The following is a 21503-nucleotide window of genomic DNA, read 5'->3' as shown; positions in this document are numbered from 1 at the left end:
GTTGAGTGAATGGTGATAGTCATCATCATTGCCAGAGATTAACACAGCAAGTCACCTTAGCTAGTTAGGGTAAAGTCTTTGCTTTACTTAGACATCTCCGAGTCAAAGGGTTAGGAATGGGAGGTGATCACTCTCTAAGAAGCCTACGACAGGGCTCAGAATTGAACACGCTGTGTGTTAGAGGGAATTGCTGTGGCTTTACAAGCCTCTTGGAGATTTCATGTGTTAACAGCAGTGATTCCAAAGCATGGTGTGGGGGCCAGATATAAATAGCAGAACACAAATGGGGTAATGTGCCACTGCCAAGCTACTGCTGGGGGTGTTTATAAAAAGAAAAGCATTCCCTTCTCAGCTCTCACTGTCAACAACCTCTCATCCTGAAGACACGCTTACCACAACTGAGAGAGTGGGGGGACAGTTTGAGACCTAGCATCATTTAAACCTCCTCCACAGGCAGAAAAGCCAGGTAAACATTTTGACTTATTTACACTCAGACTACGGAAGTAAAGAATTTTCAAGAAAACCCTGATTCAGAGCTTGCTTGGCAATTACTGCCTCGTGACAGTTATCTGTCAAGTATTACATTTCAAATCTTTTTTAGAAAGTAAAGTTTAACACAAAAGTAGCATTGTAGTTGTATATTTTAGTATCTCTAGTGAAAGAAACTGCTGAGTAAAGATGGGAATGTGGGGCCCGAAAGGGAACTCTTACTTTGCACTGTGCTTTCCCGAAAGGGAACTCTTCCTTTGCACTGTGCTGTTCATTCTTATTTGCAGATGCCAGAATATGATGATTGGTAGGATAAAGTAGATTTCAGTTCCAGTAATGTCAACTTTGTTGTAGGTATGTGGAAGGAACCAACCTTTAATTGAATCTGTTAATGGCTGTGGGACAGCTTCAGCTCTTGAGGGCCTCTTAACCTCCTTTCAGTCTCCTAAATACTGGGACAAGTATTGGACCTTTGTCCAATAGAGTCGTATAATCTTATTAGAATTACTGCCTACCCAATTTTTTCTTATTTTCATTCCTGCCATTAGAAATGTATGCAAGACACTTGTTTTATCCTTGGGCTTCTCTTGAATGTGAATATTTGGGGGATGGAGCACCTTTGGTCAACTCTCTGGTTAGAACCACTGCTGGTCTTATCATTCCCTCCATCCTATCCAGATGGGTGTGACTTAGTTTGCAAAAAAAGATAAAAGAATGAATTATGTGCATGGACAATAATTACTGAAGAATTTTTGGAAACTGGGAGCTAGGAGACCACCAGTCTGAAATGGTTGGTTTTTAATTTGTGTTATTTTATGTGTAGGCTGAGGAGAAATTTAGAGATAGAAGGAAAATGTGATTCCCAGTGACTCTCTGTGGTGGGAGGGACAACATGGCTGGAGGAGAATGGAATTGGACAGATTGAGTCTTGAGAAATTTGCTGAAGTTCTCTGAGCTTTTGTTTCCCTATCTGTAGTATGAGGGTGTTAGATTACCAGATAAAATCTAATGGCCCTCCCAGCCATTGGAAATTTATTGATAATCACTTCCTGACCATCATGATACCCACTCTCACTCTGAATGAAAATACATATAGTGTGTCATCCTGCTCTAATTCCCTAAACTACTTTTTTAAGACTGCTAAATTGGAATTTCTTCATTTTAATTTAGAAGAGAAAAATGAAGACAGGACATTTTGTTATGGTCACCATGCTGCTGGCAGCTATGATTCTAATGGACATTTTCCAGGTAATGTTGGGAATGGGAAGTATGTAGTCATTAGAATGAGAACTCTTGATATAATGTTGCCTGAGGCATCTGTGTGGGTTGATGTTGGAAACGAGAGCAGATAAAATAGACTAGGTAAATTAGTTTTATAGAAGTAGTTTTTATCTTTTCATTTTACACATTAGAGACAGGCTAACTGTAGAAAGTTGAAAAAATTAAAATTAAGCAAACAGAGGAAAGTAAAAATCATCCACAGTCCCTCCACTCAGAGGGAAAGAATCTGTTAGTGTATAGTTTCCTTGGCTTTTTTCTGTGTGTGTGTGTGTGTGTGTGTGCAATTTAGAAAAATGAGTTCACACTGTCCAAAGTATTTTTTTTACTTTGCTTTTTAAGTTACTTCTGTACCATAAATGTCTATATCTTTAAGTATTCTTAAAATATGTATTTTATTCAAATAATACAACACTGCAGTGTTCGGTATGTGTATTTTATTGAACTATATAATGACCATTTTCTCATATCCAGTGTTCTTTTTTTTCTGATAAAACTTTCATGATTTTATTTTTTATGATTGAATCTTTAAACTTTGTGACATGTTTTTATGTAAAATATGAGCCAGGTATCTCATTTGATTTCTTTCCCCACAATGTTAAGTGTCACTTCACTACTGAATATTTGTCCACTGATTTGAAGTGCCTTCTTTGAAATATGTTAAGTTCTTAAAATTGTATTTTGAATTTAATATTCTGACCCCCTTCTCTGTGGAATCATTGCGTATTCTGTTGCCTGTACTATAGTATGATTTTTTAAAAAGATTTTATTTATTCACAAGAGACACAGAGAGAGGCAGAGACACAAGCAGAGGGAGAAGCAGGCTCCCCATGGGAAGCCTGATAACAAAACTCGATCCCAAGAACCTGGGATCGTGACCTCAGCCAAAGGCAGACACTCAACCACTGAACCACCCAGGCATCCCTGCAGTATGATTTTTAAAAATGAGGTATAGTTCACATGTCATAAAGAAAAAATCACCATTTTAAAGTATATAATTCAGTGGTTTTCATAAATTCACTGTGTTGTACAACCATCACCACTATTCGTTACAGAACATTCCCATCACCCCCAAAAGAAGCCCTGTAGCTATCAGCAGTCAGTCCCAATTCCCTCTTCCCTGCATCCCATGGCAACCATTTTTTAAAAGAGATTTTATTTATTTATTCATGAGAAACACAGAGAGGCAGAGACATGGGCAAGGGAGAAGTAGGAAGCCCTATGTGGGACTCGATCCCAGAACCCCAGAATCATGCCCTGAGCCAAAGGCAGATACTCAACCACTGAGCCACCCAGGCGTCTCTCCCCTACCAACCATTAATCTACTTCCTGTTTCAATGGATTTGTGTATTCTAGATATTTCACTTGAATGGAACCATACCGTATCTGACCCTTTGTATGGCTTCTTTCACTTAGTGTATTGTTTACAAGGTTCAACCATGTTGTAGCATATACTAGTGTACTTCATTACTTATTAGAGCTGAATAATATTCCATTATATGGTTATGCCACATTTTATTTATCCATTTATTAATTTTCTTCAAAGATTTTATTTGAGAGAGAGAGAAAGAGCATGAGCAGGAGGCAGGCAGAGGGAGAAAGGAAGCAGACTTCTTGCTGAGCAGGGAGCTTGATGCAGGGTTCAATCCCAGGACCCCTAGATCATGACCAGAGCAGACTGACGCAGATACTAAACCGACTGAACCACCCAGGCACCCCTCTCCATTTATAGATTGATGGACATTTGGATTCTCAAGTTTTTTAAAGGAATGAATAATCCTGCTCTGAACTTTCATGTACAGATTATTATGTGAACATGTTTTCAGTTCTCTTGGGTATATACCTAATTTCTGTTATGTGGTAACTTTATGTTTTAATATTGGAGGAACTTCCAAACTGTATTCCACAGGGGCTGCGCCATTTTATATTCGCACCCGCAATGTATGAGGGTTCGGTTTCTCTACATCCTTGCCAACACTTACTTTCCTTTTTCCCCCTTATGATTATAGCCATTGTAATGGGTGTGAAGTGATATCTCATTGTGGTTTTGATATGCATTTTTACATTATGCATATCAAAGTCTTTTGTAACATAATTTTCATGTGTGTTCTTTGAATGTTCCATTATTTGTTTATAACCAATTTATTTTCATGAACATTCAGATAATTTCACATTTTTTGGTAATATTTTGTAATAAATTTTTAATAATTAAATTTCTTTAGTATTGGCTTTTGTTTCAGTGGATAAAACAGAGGATGAAAATATAATCAGTGTTTTTCCCTAGCCTTTTGGACAGTCCCTTAATATCCATTCAGTTTTCCCTGAATGGTGGTGGCATTTGTGAACTTTTTCACTGCTCAAGGCACTCACTGTACAGAACACACAATCAGCTGTGGCTTTGGGCCAGAAAGACTGGATGCCTAAAATTAGACTGTTGGAGACTGGTTAGAGGCATAGGGAAAAGATAGGAATATGCTGGATAGGATATGATGTGACTGTGATATGATGTGACTCAGATATGATGTGAGGAATGTGAGAGGTGGTTTCAGAGTGTTATGTTTTATAATACCTTGAAGTCTGGAAGATGAATCAGGTATCACTGGCCAAGATACACCATGGTACATTCTGTGCTGCAGAGGAAAGTGCATTTCTTGGCTAGGAAATGACAATGATTTAATCTCCTGAAGCTCAGATTCCCATTTCAGGAAACTGACCTACAGACCCAGGAGTTCAGGGGTCTCAGTGACTTCCCCAGCAGAATATTCTGTGACTGGTAGTAAAGATAGTTTCTCATGCTGGCACAGTTTCTTCATTTGTAGAATGATGTTATGAATTGTCTGTCCAAGCTTTCATAATAGTTGTTAGGAGGAGAAAATTAGTCTTTTGGAAGTGCTACATAAATCTCAATGAACTTTATCATTGGACATTTTGTTTAAGAAGATAGACTCTGAGGCCAGATTGCCTGTCTTCAAATCTTGATTTCAGACAAGTTACTTAGTCTGTCTTAGTTTGCTCATCCTTAAAAAAAGGGACTAATATTATTTACCACACAGAGTTGCCATGAGGATTAAATGAATTCATTAATATATAGAAACACTTAGCACTTAGCATACAGAAGACACCCTGGAGAAGTTTGTTAGTTCTCAGTGATGCAATGGCCACAAGAGGGTGACTGAGAAGAAGATACCTAGGAAAACTAAAAAATGAATAGATGATGGTGTGTAAGGACCAGGTTGTTGATAGCTGTTGTAGGCAGTAGGATGATAACTTTGGTCTTAGACTATTAACAGTTGATAAGTTTGGTCTAAGACTATTAACAGTTGAAAAGTCTTTGTGCAATTCAAATGAACTTAGTAAGTAGACAGTTGATGATACAGGTCTGGCACTTACAAGGACAGGTCAGAGGTATTTAGATAATTGATCCTATGGACATGTATATAATTGCCTAAGGGCAGAGTTGAAAGTTAAAAAATAAGAAGCCTTGAGAAACTCCACCACTTAATGGCCAGGAGAGTATGTTGCATCTTCAAAGGAACCTAAGAGATGTTCCCCTTAGTGAGAGCTGTTTGAGTGGAGGAATGTATGTTGGAAGCTGATTGGAGAGGATTGAATAGGAGTAGAAATGAAATGGAGATAGGAAGGTGGATGTTTCTTTCAAGAAGGTTGTGAGGGGGAGAAGAAAGGAAGCAGTTATCCTGGGATACTTACTTTGCTTTTTTAAGTTGATTTTCTCTCTCTCCCTGCTTCTCTCTCCCTGCCACACACAATGTCACTCACTCACACACATTTTTCAAGAATCATTCATGCAGGGGAAAAAACAATCATTCACGCAGAGGCTGGAACTCTACCAGCTTCAGGCTAATAATTTATAGTTTCCAGCTGAGGTCTCCTGCTTAGGTAGCAGCTTATGCAACCAATGTACAATTACAAGTATAAAATAGTGGAAAGAGAAAGCAGTGAAGGCATTGTCCTTTTATTTGTAGAAACCCTTAAATGGTGTCCCAGGGCAGATTTGCTCATACTGTGTTTTCATCCATAGGCCAGAGTAGAGGGTTCTTATTTTATAGGATTTCTATTCCTTTAGTGCCCACAGTTCTTGGTCAGCCCACTTCAGAGAATGAGGCAGACCAGACTAAGAGTGGTGGACAGCAAAGCAAAGTTTATTGAGTGATAGTACAAAGCTCCTGAAAAAGGAGGAGACCCAAGAGGGTTGTCACCAGAGTTTCTAAGTCTGGAGGCTTATATGAGCTTGTTAGCCGCTGTTTTAATGTGATTGATCCTCCCAGTGCCTGTCATCCAATCAGGTTTTTGTCATCTATTATGTGGGAAAGGGTGGCCAGCTCCTTCCAGGGTGCTGTAAAATCCTTTTAAGGGTAGTTTTCTTTGGGGTGGAGGGAGAGGGTTGTCCTTGCCTGCCTTTCTTCTGACTATCCTTCATTAATTTATTTCACTTGAATATTTTGTTTGGAATTCAAAAGGTAAATGTGACACAGATCCTGCTCTTGAGGAACTTACAGTATAATACATGCATTCCTATCATGGAATCATGAAGATAACCACAGCATGTTGAAGGCTTAATAGGTGGTAGGCAGTGTGGGTAAGGGCTTTGCATATATTCATTTTATCATTAGTTCTTTACAATAGTCCTGCAATTAAGATATTATTTCCTGTATCCTTATTTTTAGATGAAAAAATTGAAGCTCAGAAATGTAAAGTAACTTTCTCATATCTGATTAGTATCTAGTTATGGAATTCGAACCCAGATCTGTCTGGCTCCAAGCTAGTGCTGATTATATATTACACAACCATATGTATATGTGTGTATATATATAATTTAAAGATACATTTGGCCTTTCTCGGATGTAACAGAAACAAAATTCAAACTATCTCAAGCAAATAGGGAATTTATTGATTCTTACGACTGAGGTAGAATATAGTCTTCAGGTACAGCTAGACCCATGGCCTTACTAATGTCATCAGCGCCTTGTCTCTTGTCTCTCTCACTTTCAGCTCTCTGCAAGCCTTCCTTTGTTGGCTTTGTTTACAGATAGGATTCTCCATGGAACTAAAAGGATAACTGTTGGCTGCCCCAAGCCAATATTACTGTCAGAGCTTATGGTTGTAGAGGAAGAAAGCTTTATTTCTCTCCCCTGGGAGAGCTCTTGTTTTTGAACCTGCATCACTGGGGCACCTGGGTGGCTCAGTCAGCATCTGATTCTTGATTTCAGCTCAGGTCATGATCTCAGAGTTGTTAGATTGAGCCCTGCATGGGGCTCTCTCCTCTCCCAAGTGTGGAGCCTGCCTAAGATTCTTTTTCTCCCTCTCCCTATACCCCTCTTTCCCCACCTCCATCCCTGTTCACATGCTCTCTTGCACTTGCTCTCTCTCCACTCAAAAAAGCCCTGTGTCATTGCTTTTCATTGCAGTGGATGGTGCAGAATCAGTACCCAAACAACATGGACAAGGGTGGGGGAATCCTCAAAGAAAAAGAAATAATACTTACCATTATGTATTTATCATGTACAATATTTCACAGGATATTTCAGATTCATTGAGCAGTCTTAAGGGGTTGAAAAAATTAGATAAGAATATTGTTCAGAGTTCCAGGACTGCCACCCATTTCTTCAATTTCACGCTCCTTTCCTCAGCACCATAACGTTCACATGAATGAGTTACAGTCATAATCATTCCCATACTTCTCACTGCTAACATTTGCTATTCCATACAAAAAGGTCACAGCTGAGAAAAGTTATCAGTAACAGTGGAATATACTTCCTACATAAAAATCATGTCCAAAGTTGGTTCTAAGCAAGGAAGAGTTTCTAGGCAGGGCATGAGAGGGTGGGGACAGTAAGGGAGAGAAAATGATATATACCAAATATCTTATTTCAAGAGTATTAATAATTTCCTTTTCCTTTTCTTTTCAAGATGAAGGCTGAAATGTTAAACATGGCAGATAATGCATTTGATGATGAATACCTGAAATGCACTGACAGGATGGAAGTCAAATATGTTCCCCAACTGCTGAAGGAGGAGAAAGCAAGCCATCAACTCCTGAAGAACGTGTGGGAAAATGCAGAAGCCAAATGGAAAGCCCAGAAGACTCACATCTTTCTCCCTATGAGTTTTAAAGATAACCATGGAATAGCACTGATAGCATATGTTTCTGAAGCTCAAAGACAGACTCCTTTTTACCATATGTTCAGTGAAGCTGTGAAGACGGCAGGCCTATCTCGAAAAGATTATATCTATGACTTCCAGTTCAAAGCTTTTCATTTTTATCTGACAAAAGCCCTTCAGTTGCTGAGACGACCTTGTGAGGACAGTTATAAAAATGCGGTGTATAGTATAAGCCAGGATACCTCATTTGCATTTGGAGGGCTAAATCAAGCCAGATTTGGCCATTTCACCTTGGCATATTCAGTCAAACCTCAAGCTGCTGATGACCAACACATTCTGTTAACCATCCACACGTGCTTTGGTGTTGCCATTGAAAATTTTTTTGATAAAGAAAGTGAAAGAATTATTTTAATACCTCTGAATGAGATTTTTAATGTGTCACAGGATGGGGCCAGCAATAACTTTATCCTTCAAAGCACAAACAAGACCTGCAGCCATTATGAGTGTGCATTTCTAGGTGGTAAGTATCTCTGTTCTGTCTCTGCTTATCTGAAGGGAAGGAGTGGGATTCTTAGGCCCAGGGAAAGGTCAGGAAAGAAACTGACAGATGTTTGAAAGAAAAAACCACATTGATGACGTTAGCTCTCTTCATATCATTTAGGGTTTTTTTCCTGTAATTTAATTTTGTCAGAATAATACATTTATAGCATTTTGGAACATTAAAGAAAGAAAATACTACAAGGCAGTGTTCTCAACTGGGCAATTTTGCCCTGCAAGGTCATTTGGCAGTAACTAGAATTTATAACTGTCACAGTTGTACTTAGTTGCCATGACTAGTATCTAATGGGTAGAGGCCAACCAAGGACACTGCTAAACAAAAGGCACAGAAACAGCCCCCACAACAAAGAAGTACCTGGCCCATAACTTTACTTATAAGGCTTACAATGAAAAATAGCAACTCCCTGCCCAACTGCTCTCTATCCTCAATTTTCACTCCTCAGTGGCATTCATTTTTAGTTTTTCAGCTAGTTTTTAGTAACATGCTTCAGCATGTTATTTCTTGATTTGAAATTTTTAGATGTCATCAGTTATATCATCAGTAACTCAGACTCTTTTGTCTCTCTGTTCCACCAGTCTTAGCATGTTGGGTTTATTGATTCATGTTTCAGTGTGACTATTGGAGCTGCAGGTATCAATCCATGTTCAAGAAAAAGGGAAGTAGCATGGCAATTATATCTATTTGATCAGGAAAGTAAAGGCTTTCCCAGAAAGTCCTAGTAGATTTCTGATTACATATCATTGACCAGAACTTGATAATCTATAGCTTGAAGAAGAAAGCTTGAAAATGGGGTAATTAGCTTGTCCAACCTCTCTAGTGTAGACAAGGAGAAGGGAGTTAGAAATAGCTGTCATGTCAGTAAACCAAATCTACCTGATAACCACCACCCTATGTTCTTCCTTAGTATTTGTGCATTTCCACCTTCTCAATCTCCCAGTGTAATAACGACTGGTACCTTTTTACTTATTTATTTTTTAAGATTTTATTTATTTATTAGAGAGAGCATGAGCAGGGGGTAAGGGGCAGAGGGAGAGGGAGCAGCAGACTTCCCACTGAGGAGGGAGCCTGATGTGGGGCTCCATCCCAGGACCCTAGGATCATGACCTTGAGCCAAAGGCAGATGCTTAACTGACTGAGCCACCCAGGTACCCCAAGACTGGTACCTTTTTAAATATCTCTTTTACCCCAGGATTATTAGTTATACGAGTTTTCTGTTTCCTTAGTTTTTTTTATATCCCGTCAATAATTCATCCCCAAATCCTGAGAAATATAAATCTCCTCTTAGTACATTTAGACATATCAGATACTCTCTTTTTTTTCTTCTTCTTCTTCTTTTTTTTTTTTTTTGTTAACAGAATAGACTCCTTCTGAATTCCCCCATCATACTGCTCTATGATATACTTTATAGGCCAGCTGAATATCCTGAAATCTCTCCTCACAACTGTAGAAACTTTCTTTTGTTTCTTCCCTGTGAAGAATCCACTATATCTTGAATTTTCTTCTCTTTCTTGAATTATTCCTTTGTTTGGCAGGGATAATGGGTTCTCTAAAAGTTTTTTTGAGAAAAGAGACATCGAGGGAAATTTTTAAGACTTTGCATGTCTGAAAGATCTACTTGTAGGCTTGAATAATAGTTTACATAGATTCGTATTTTTGTTTTAGAAATCATTTTCCTTGGAATTTTGGAGATATTCCTCCATCGTCTTCTGATTTCTGATGCTGCTGTTGAAGAAAAATGTGAAGCCATTCTGATTACTAAAACTTTGAATTAGACCTTACATTTTCCTCTGGGTGGTTTTAGAATTTTTCTTTATCCCCAACATTCTGAAATGATATGATATTGTGGCTTGGTGTAAATGAGTGAAAGAATACCAAAACCCTTTCCCCTTCTTCCTATGAAAATGGCCTCTTGTCGATCTTCTAGCACTGTCTCTCTGTAATCTACTGAAGGTAGTTTCCTTGTACCTGAGCTATCATTTTGGGAGCTAATGAACAGCCCTGGATTGCTATGAGGACTTGTGTTGAAGGGATATATCTGATGCTGCCCTTCTGCTAAATAGTGTGCTGTGTTCCTTGCCTTGCATTCCTCTGCAAAACTGAGTAAACTGGTGAGAGAAGAACCTTTTTGGGTCTTATGAATGTGACTGTCTAACTGAACCCAAAACCAGAGCTGCTGATGAAGCAGAGTGAGTATTGCAATATGACCTCAGACGTGGGATAGACTTTTAGACCTTGACTCATTCTAACCAAGGCACTATGAGATTAAAAAGAACAGGTAGAGAAATGCTGGTGAGACACCATGCCTGGGTGGGGGTGGGGGGGCTGATCTACTTATGATTTAGTGGCAGAAGTGTTGTGGCAGCAGCACTTCAGGCACAAAATTTAGGGAAGGTCCTTACTCTCAGATTCATACACTTGTACCATCTGCAAAATTGCATGATTTTAAGAGTGAGTGCCTTTATAAATTTTGCCCTCGTAGGCGCCTCATTTGCCTTACTGCAGTTCTGGACCTGAGTTGTAAGTAAATGAAACTGTTCACCTTGAGAGGGCAGATGAGGACTGGAGTGAATAAATTTGTATTGAGAGGAAAAGTGCCCATTCTCCTTACCAACCATATAGTGGACCTGACCAAAATCCAAGCCGGTTAGAGTTGGCTTATACAGCTGTGGGAGCTGATCATGGACATGCATCTCTTCCCAGTTTCTCATATATTGCAGTAGCTTGAAATTGGCTATGGTTGAGAGCTTAACCATGGAAATCAGTGAACACTACAAATCAGGACCCCACCACCCGCCACAGAACCTGTTCAACTAAACTAGGACATCACAGTCAGAAACCAAATTGAAGATGGGCTGACAAAATGATCCCACTTTGGTGCTCCCAGTGCATTCAGCTAAATGCCATTTGTGGAGGCATTGGTTATGCAAAAACCCTGGCTGCAGTCGCTATCGGCTTGAAATCAATCACTGGGTGATGGACAAAAGGTGATACTGAAACCCACAGAGTTGTTGTGAGTGGAATTATGAACAAATGGGGTGGAGCCATTGGGTTGATTCAGAATGAGCCAGGGCACAGATCAGCATGAGGAAGTGCATTATGAATTCATGTGAGGAAGGCAGGAGAGGAAGATGCACACCACTGTGGGGCCTGCCCACAAGGGCAGGCAAAGGCTATACAGCAAGTTAATGTTCAAACCACAAGGGGAGACCTTTGTGGAGGCTCACATGCACTGTTCTTTTGGGTAGCTCTGACAAAGTCCACTGCAATTGTGTTGATTTAGTGCCAAACTGGAATCTAACCAATGTTCTCTGTTGCCATCTAGAGACAACTACTGGGATCTCAGGGGCAAAAACAAAGCTAGTGTTTTCAACACTATGAAGGATAATAGGCAGGGGTTTTAAAAACTCAAGCTAGGAGGATATAATCAGAACCTTGTTACATTGTGACTGAATATAACTGAATATAACCCTCTGGTCTCTAGAGGGTTATAAAATAGTCGTGTCTAAATGGGATAAAAAATTATACTAAATTTAGCACTAACACAGGCCTGTGTTGTTTTAAACTTGCTTATGATTTCCAAGATAACTAATTTTTTTAAGGCCCACAATAAATTTTTATCTAAAAAAAAAAATAGATCAGTTGTTTAGGAACTGGAGAAAACATCAATATCCCATTAGATAATACAGTTTCCTGGTGGTCAAAAATACTGATTTTGGTATTAATCCAAGATTATGTCAGTGAACTGTGAGTCCATGACAACACCCTTTCTCCTTCCTCATGGGAAAATTACTACCAGTTAACGTTCTTCTATACAGTTTTTCTAGAAAACTTGGTTAAATGTGGAATGTCAGTGGTGTAGTCAGGCTATGTGTGTTATTTTTAAAAAATGACCTCATTTGGAAAACTACCTGGATTGGGAAGACTATAGATGAATTGTAATACCTGGTGGAAAACCATAGCTTTGGGATTCCCTGTCTCTTAGAGTGCAGATTAAGGTTTTATTGGAAGAAAATTTGGAGAAATAGTAGAGTATACATCATACTCTGAACTCTATTTTATGGACGGGGTGGGCATAGATCATCTGGCATTTTGGCCAGTGTTCCTATAGAGAGGGGCAAGGCTGTATATATGTAATATGTTCTACATATTAGAGTCATGGGGGAAGGGAATATCAAGACTCTTTCGCTAGAAAAGTGACCCTGTTAGAAAGGAGGAGGAGCACCTGGACTCCAGTGGCTGGTATTACTTTGTTAATCTTACTCAGACATGTTGAGCCCAGTTCTCTATTAAGGCATCAGAAGGATAAAGGAAGATAAACCTACAGAGCTATCAAAGATTTAGTTTTTATAAATCTACACCTAGCCCTTGAGGGCTCATTAAACATAAATATCTTACTGGTTCTAAAGGACGCTCTTTTTTAGGCTTCCTTGGGAGGATTGAAGTTTCTGTGCTGTTGTCTGAGATTGTCTGGAACTGGGACATCAATAAGATCTCACATAGTTAGAACAGATAGGAAGTGACATATTTATCACCATGAGAAATTCACAGTATGAGTTAACACCTAGAGCAATTGGAAGGCTGTTCAGACTGTTTATCTGTATTTATAGCAAAAGAGAGTACTCTTTACCACTAACTTCCTCTAGACTTTCATCCACCAGACTTGTTCATTCCTATTGTATCAGTCAGGATTCAACCAGAGAAACAGAATCAGTAGAAAATATAAGAAACATATATCAAGCCAGTAACTACAAGGAATTGGCTTATGTGATTCAGGCTAGCAAGGCAAGTCTGAAATCTGTAGGTCAGGCTTTCAGGAAGGACAGGCAAGGACTCTTGGACATGAGCTAAAGCTGCTGTCTATAGGCAGAATTTCTTCTGGGAAGCCTCAGTCTCTTAAGGTCTTTCAGCTGATTTAATCAGGCCCACCAGATTATCATGGCTGTCTTTTTTACTTCAAGTTAACTTATCATAGACTTTAATCACATCTACAAAATACTTTCAAGGCAACAATTAGTTAGTGTTTTACTGGATAACAGAAGACTGTATCCTAGACATCTGACACATAAATAAAACTGACCCTCATATCTATATTAGTTATCCATCACTGCATAACAAATTACTCCAGAATTTAATGGCTTAAAACAACATTTATTATTTCACAGTTACCTTGGGTCAGGAATTTGAGTGTAGTATATCTAAGTCTTTTGGCTCTTACTGTTTCACAAGGCTGCAGTCATCATAAGACTTGACTGGGAAAGATCTGCTTCCCAGTTCACGTTTTGGCAAGATCCAGTTCCTTATAGGTTGTTAACTAAGACCTCAGTTCTTCATGAGCTGTTGACCAGAGACCTCTCTTGTTCCTAACCACATAGGCCTCTTCATAGAGTATCTCAAAACATGGCAGCTTGCTTCATCAGAGTAAGCAAGAGAACGAGCAAGAAAGAAAACCAGCAAATCATAGCCTTTCGCAACCTAATCACAGAAGTAATATCACCAATGCTATATATTCTCTTTGTTAGAAGTAAGTCACTAGTTCAGTACACACTCAGAAGGAGAGGATTATCTAAGGATGTGAATACCAGGAAGCAGCGTCATTGGGAACGATGTCAGAAGCTGCCTACCATAATACCAACCCATTATGTGCTGTCACTTCCTCTTGGGATGATCCAGATTGGCTGTCCTTTTTCCATAATGATTAGTTCATAGTGACCTCTCTGGCAAGGAGATTAGCTACAGAACCACTAGAAGCAAAGTTAGCCTCCAGTTTCATATACTGGTGTTTTTGATCTAATCAATATGAACCATTTGTCATTTTACTGAAATCATATGAAATACATAAAATTTATCTACTGAAGTAAAAGCAGATATTATATAAATGTCCATCCACTAAGGTCAGAAGAAGCAAACCTACACAAAAAGGTGGAGAGCATACCATTCCTCCAATTCACCTCATTCTTCAACACCTAATTCCTTGGTACTTAGGAACTCAGCCAAGATAGAGGTTAGCATGGTTGTATGCAACTTATAAATAGCTGAGACAGCCAGTCAGTTCTGGAGAGATTGTTACGGGGAGGCTGATGGAATTTTTTATTGGAAGTCCTAATCCTTTATAAATGATTTCCTTACTGTGGTAGATTTGCTTACATAGCCAGAAGCTGTAGTAAAGACAATGGCTACACGTGCTTGATTTGCTTTGTCAGTCTCTAGATGTGTTTCTTTTTCTCTTTCTCTCTCTTTTTTTTTTAAGATTTTATTTATTTATTTATTTGAGAGAGCGAGAACAAGTGGGGTGAGGGTCAGAGGGAGAAGCAGACTTCCTGCTGAGTGAGGAGCCCAACGCAGGGCTTGATCCACGAGTCCCTGAGCCAAAGGCAAACTCTAGATCAACCAGGCCACCCAGGCTCCCCCAGATGCCTTTCTTTAGATATATTCACTGCATATGAACATGTATGTGTGTAGCATAAATATTGAGTTCATGAGTTGTGTTAGCTGTGTTTGTTTCCATAGAGAGGACTACATATGATTTTATCTTTGGCAATGGAGTTCTGAGTGTCTCTACAGCCTAGACCATTAGTGTTGGCACTGGTAGATGTCAGTCAGCCCCAAGGTGGTACACTCCTTGCCAGGATCACCATTTGAAGTTCTGCTCTTCACAAGATCAGCCAAGGCAGTGAACAAATTATTATTACAATGGATGGATGCAGCATTCTATTGGAGTTGCCCAACCTGCAGGCAGGCTGGTTTAATAGAAAACTGTACTGTCTTTTCAGGTGCAAGTCTTATAGGTAAGGCCCCTATTGAGTCAGTAGTTTGGATAAAATAGTAAATAAGGCTTTTTAAAAATATTTTTTTAAATATTCCATTCTTAACCTCAGTAATTTGCTAATGGAATGTATGTGCCTATTGGACACTGTTCAGCTTCTCAAACCTTGGAATCAGATTATATACCACACTACTTGCTGACCCACATTGATTTTCACATATATTTGCTTTTTATCACAATTACTGAAAACCCAACTATGCAAATACATGATATCAAACAGAATGTTACATGGTATAACTTTGAAACTGCGTTCTAGGGATCCCTGGGTGGCGCAGCGGTTTGGTGCCTGCCTTTGGCCCAGGGCGCGATCCTGAAGACCCGGGATCGAATCCCACATCGGGCTCCCAGTGCATGGAGCCTGCTTCTCCCTCTGCCTGTGTCTCTGCCTCTCTCTCTCTCTCTCTCTATCATAAATAAATAAAAATTTTAAAAAATAGTAAAATCTTAAAAAAAAAAAAAACTGCATTCTACTTCAAGCTAGTAGTTCATGCTGTGTCTGATAGATACCAAGTACATCTGTGTTTGTCCCAAAATTTTAAAACACCCCTTGGTATTTTGTGAATTTCTACCAGTATTTGGGAACTGCAGGTCTAATAAATGGACAGGCACCTGTTTGTGAAAGCGGTTAAGGCCTTAGCAGCTGGGTTTGGTTCTTAATTACAAGTAAAATTTCCATGCAACAATGGAACTTTTGGGGTTTTATCCTACCTAGGGACTTAAGTTCAGAGAGAACCATTGCATGTTAATATAGGGGGTTGAAGAGTCTTTTAGTGAGACAGTCTGTTTCAGTCCCAGTAATAGGCTAGCAGTAGCAGCCCTGCAAAGGGAAAAATTGCTTGTTTGCAGAAACCCAGTGATTAACAAATACTGCCTTAGTCTTGTTGCTGGAAATTCCAACCAGCAGTAGGTTTGGTTACAGACATCTGTAATTTATTGGAATCTAAAGGACACGGGGAATTCCTGAGAAGGCCTTATTACTCTTATCTGGACTGTTTCTAAGTCTTGTTACTGTACAGTTAACTGCTAAAATGACAACTTACAAGGTTTTCTGGTCTACTCTTGTTTCTACTACTCTTGTTCTTGTGGATTCTTTTTCTGGCCTCAGGTGAGTTTACTCACACATATAAATTGATCAATATTTTGCTCAGTACTTGAGGGAAACCCTTTGAGATCTCTGAAGCTATCTATGCAGCTACCTTCTCTTTAGTACGCTGTAAAATCAAATTATTTGGGTAATTTCTTTGTGGAAAAATTTTAAACTATTTGGTGGTTATAATGTCATTTGAGTTTTCTACTTATTCTTGAGTTATTTTTGATAAAGTATGTTTTTCTAGGTATTTATCTTATATTTTGAATTTATTGACCAAAAGCTAGTTGTAACAATCTCATGGGTTTTTTTACACCTCTCAAATCTGTGGTTATTCTTTCATTCATTCCCTATATATTTTATTTATGCCTTCTTCGTGTATATTTCTGGATCTATTTTAACCCTGCTACTTCTTTAGAAACCCCAAATAGTTCACTTTCTGCTGCTGAAACACTATTGGAAAATTAAATCCAAAGTCAAATAGAAATGCAGTCTTAAATAAATGGTTCTATATTCAAAATTAAAGGAGATCCATCCTGTACTACTAAGAAGACTACCAAAAATTTCTGTATCAATAGTTCTGGCTAGGGCCCTGGAATTTGCAATTTCGATAACCACCCAGTTGATTCTGAAGTATGTGATTAGAAGACTACACTTTGAGAAACCTACTCTAATTTGTGGTACCAATGAAAGATGAAGGCTTTAAAAATACCCCAGTGTCTAGTCTCCTGGCTGAATCTATTATACCTATAGCTTTCTTAGCTACACCTTCCCTTACCTTTACCTCACCCTCAACTAAGCCCTCTGAAGTGAGGCTTGTACTCATTCATCTCCTGCTAAAGCAATATTTTGTATTAGTCTCTGTACTGTTGTTTTTTGTTTAATTTCTATTTTGGCATCTGAGGTTATCAGCCTCAGGGCACCATCCAGATTCTAACGGACCTCTTAGGGATTCCTCCATTTTAGATGGAGAGATTCATTCTCAGGTAGCTGAATAGGTTAGATTAGATCAGTGAGTTAGCCAGGCATGGAAAAGAGATCATAGGACATCCAAGGCCTTCCTGTGGTATTCTAGGAAGCCCTCCATGGCTCATGCTGGCACCAAGTCTAAACATCCTCCCACTGAAGTTCTTGACTGTGGGGTAGGCGAGCAGATTTCCTGTTTGTCACGTCTCAGAGGATTTACTGCAGTACTGATGACTTTTTCTAGGACGTCACTGGTGAGAAGTTCTAAGGCCTTATAAATATATAGTGGTAGATGCCATATTCTTGCATTACAAAAACTGTGGATTTCCTTACATATATAGATCAGTGTTCTGGGACCACCAATCAATGTTCTGGGATAGAACAACTTGTTTCTTTATATGAATGTGAAGGATCTTTCTTTTTATATATCCAAGGATCTTGAAGATCTGATTGAAAATTTTTTTCTCAATGAATAGGAATTATCATAAGGGCACCTTGGTGGCTCAGTTGGGTAAGCATCTGACTTTTGATTTAAGCTCAGGTAATGATCATAGTCTGAGAGATCAAGCCCCATTCGGGCTCCATGTTGAACATGGAGTCTGCTTAAGATTCTCCCTCTCTGTCTGTCCCTCTCCTTGCTCTTGTGCATGCACAGGCTTGCGCTCTCTTCTTAAAAAAAAAAAAAAAAATTGTCATAGTAAAAGGATAGGTTTTATGTTGAGGACATTTAGTATCCGAAGAGAAAATTAGTTGAACAGCCAGGTAAATTTTTCCCTAATTTTTGCAGACTAATCATAGAATACAATCCTAAAGTGTTAGCTTTGGATGGCCATTTGGAGGTTATTTGAAGCAAATTCCCAGTAAAAGATACAGATAAGGAAACTGAATTCCAGAGACATTTTGTTTTATTAAAGATCATGCTGTTTGTTAGCTGTAATGTGAGTACAAAACTGTAATTGTTCTGCATTTTGAATCCCACTGAATTATGGATCTGATAGGTAGATCTACAGATTAGATTACCAATTTGAAATCTTTACTAGGGAAGATTGTATCTCATTAATAAAGCTTTATCTTCATGTTTCAGGACTAAAAAATGAAGATTGTGTTGAGAACGTGGGTAAGATATGCTTTTAATTACTGCTGTAATGGGAATGTTAAATTCTCCCAGGTATGGGTCAGAGCCACCCCACCATATTGTCATACTGCAGCCATCATTTTCTCAAGGCTGAGTTGTGCTGCTGCTGCTGCTACTACTACTACTACCACCACTACCACCACCACCACCACCTTGTCAGGTGGAGGGCCCAGGAATGTCTGCTGCTTGCTTTCCACCCCCAGCCATGCTTATGGCTGTACCCTCAAACACTGCAATTGCCTTGGGCATGCAAGGACTATGCCACTCTCACCCTAGCCTTAAGGACTTTTGAATCCCCCTGCATGATTCGTATGCACAGTGCCAGATTCATATTCTTACATTTTGATATCTTAGGAAATAACATTTGGGAGACTAAAAAGGGAAGGAATAGAGTACATATGGCTGAAAGGGGGAGATACAGGGGACAGAAGTAATGGGGTCTGTCTCAGCTTCTTCAGTGAAAAGTAGGAAGAAGTAATAAAAGTAATCTTCCTTAGCAGACCGCGGGAAAGATTTCAGAAGATAAACAGGAATTTTAGGAGGAGGAGCATATCCCATAAGCCCATCAGATTTGAACCAAAGTTTCCAGAAAGTGCTTTAGGCTAATGCATGTTTTGGGTGGATCCTTCTGAAGATTTCCTTGTTAAAAAGTTTGAGAATAAAAGTCTGTTTCTAGCTGTGTTTCTGGCAAATTTTTCTTGAATTCTTCATGTAATTAAAATAAATCCATACCCATTTGTTTTTGATATTGAAATTTTATATTTGTCATTACTATATTTTTGGAAGCCAACTCAAATCTTTTTTATTAATAGGCATTTAAAAATAGACTGAAAAAAAAATAAAATAAAAATAGACTGAACCTGACATTTATGTACATCTGAGCATAGTACTAGGTAATGAAAACATGTTTGTATTTCAGAATATCATCAACTCATCAATGTCTACAACCCTGGTAAGTGTGCTCTGATTTTTAAAAATAATCCTTACGTGGATATTTAGTATTTAGTAGTATTTAGTAGCTCTTTCCTATTTAGCAAATTAACTTTTTAGCTGAAGAAAGAATACTTTGCAGATGTGAAGGAGTAACTTGAGAGGTAAGAGAAGTGGAAAAAAGAATTTATTCTAGGGGAAACTTACCTTTTTGCAAATGAGAGGGTTGGCTCTCTGGAGAGCTGAATAATATGGAAATAAATATTCCAGGGAGTAGTAAAGTTGGTAGGACCTGAAGGACTAGTTGCTCTTGACAGATCTGAGGGCCTCTTAGTATAGCTCTGTTTTTCATTGTTGAGATTAGCCTGTGTGGCATCACACATCCAGATAAAAGTAGAAAAGCTACTCATTTTCATCTGTTAAATATGCTGTTTGCTATCATTTGACTAAAGTATTTGGGTGATTAGATGCTTTCCCTGCTAAGTTTCTACTTCAGTGATTTGACTCAAATCACTTTGTTGCATTTAAGTTCCTTATTGTATGTTTGGCCCATGTAGCTACAGTAAGTATATCTTTACCGAGGAGAGAAAAGCATCTGGTTTTTCCCTAACTATGTAGTTTACCTGATGTTTGGAAGATGCTTCCTGTCCTTACGTGAAGCATTTTGTGCAGCTTCATGTGAAGCTCCTGAGGACTTGCTTTTAGCAACATTTCTTATTGACTCACTGCAGTCAACAAGTTTTACTGGTTATTTCACAGGGACTTCAGCTAACTTTTCAAGACAGATATTTTTTCTAGCTCATTGAGATCCCTAGAAGACTGGCTATATGTGATGATTTTTCTTAATAGAGAGGACCAGAGGAAGGTTGCAGCCCAATTCGGTGCATTTAGACTCTGGCTGACACTTACATTTAGTATAATTTGTTGGACATACCAGGTGGTTCTTTATGGCTATGATATCTGAAAATAGTTTGCCGTTAACTATAGCAATTCTCATTTATTTTGTTTTATCATTAAAATGGGTAAGTTAAAAAAAAAATAAAATAAAATGGGTAAGTTTCTTCTTATCACTTAGGTGAGAAAAGTCAGAACCTTGAAGACCCTGGTAAGACATTTTTGTAAACTCTGGGGGTTTTCCTTTGCAATATAGCTCTCTTAGGGATGGAAACACGTAAGTATGGCGCGGTAAGGAAAAATGGGAAGAAGGCAGAACCCATTTTAACTTACTAGCTTGGTATAAAGAAGCCCTCCTGAGTTAGACCTCCTTTATAAAGAAGGCACAGCAGCTCTCTCATTTACCTGACTCTATCTTCAAGATGACCCACAGAGCAGTTAGGGATAAGATATGAGGAACTAGTTCTACAGAGCATATTTTCTGTGCTTGCTTTGGCAGCAGATATACTAAAGAGCATATTTTCTGCTTTTATGTTAGCTGTTACATGGATAGAGGAAGGCAGAGGCATTAAAAAATGGTGTTATCTTTTCCTAATTTAAAATGATCTTGTTTATGTATTTCTGCTTCTAGCAGTCTGAGTAATAGATGCTATTAGCTGTATCCATCTGATTATTTAGTATATTTTGAAGTACAGCTCATTCCCAGGTTTTTGTTGTCGTTTTTTATAATGATATTACTCAAATGACCTCAAGGGTGCTGGGATAGGGACACTCATAAATTACTGGTAAGATTATAAATTGGAACTTTTCTGAAGGACAGTTTGATAGTATATATTACCAGCCTTAAAAATGCCCATACCTTTTAACCTTATCATAACACTTTGAGGTATTTGTACTAAGGAAATAAAGATATGTGGTACAAAACGTTTACTGTGTGTGGTCGCCAAAATTTATAAATAACCTTAGTATCCAACAGTTGGATATTGTTAAATAATATCCATATAATGAAACACTAAACAACTTAAAAATCATATTTTTTTAAAAGATTTACTTAACTACATTAGAGACAATGAGAGAGCACATGACACATGTGAGCAGGGGAGGGGAAGAAAGAGAAGCCGACTCTGCTGAGCCAGATGCCCCTAAAAATCACGTTTTTGAAAAATATTTAAAGGTACAAGAAAGTGCTTATAATATAGTGGCAAATATAAATGTGATATAA

General features: G+C 38.5%; 1 protein-coding gene across 9 annotated transcripts in view; it reads left to right on the top strand.

Moving 5' to 3' along the window:
* Positions 1-295: 295 nt before the first annotated feature.
* The window catches only part of ART3 (ADP-ribosyltransferase 3 (inactive)), a 48362-nt gene continuing 27154 nt past the window's right edge, over positions 296-21503 (top strand). For 3 of the 9 annotated variants that reach the window (XM_072745437.1, XM_072745441.1, XM_072745436.1), the window contains exons 1-6: positions 352-466; positions 1660-1737; positions 7696-8407; positions 18407-18439; positions 19377-19409; positions 20463-20492. In XM_072745437.1, the coding sequence (XP_072601538.1) occupies positions 1669-1737; positions 7696-8407; positions 18407-18439; positions 19377-19409; positions 20463-20492 (877 nt within the window). In that variant the 5' untranslated portion in view covers positions 352-466; positions 1660-1668. Of the gene's footprint in view, positions 467-1659; positions 1738-7695; positions 8408-18406; positions 18440-19376; positions 19410-20462; positions 20493-21503 lie in introns of all 9 variants that reach the window. The other 6 variants (XM_072745439.1, XM_072745435.1, XM_025993029.2 and 3 more) reach the window with 5 other exon arrangements.

Source organism: Vulpes vulpes, unplaced genomic scaffold (assembly GCF_048418805.1).
Source record: "Vulpes vulpes isolate BD-2025 unplaced genomic scaffold, VulVul3 u000000899, whole genome shotgun sequence".
Taxonomy (NCBI): domain Eukaryota; kingdom Metazoa; phylum Chordata; class Mammalia; order Carnivora; family Canidae; genus Vulpes; species Vulpes vulpes.
Note: the sequence above shows the minus strand (reverse complement) of the source record. Positions and strands in the feature narration are given on the sequence as shown.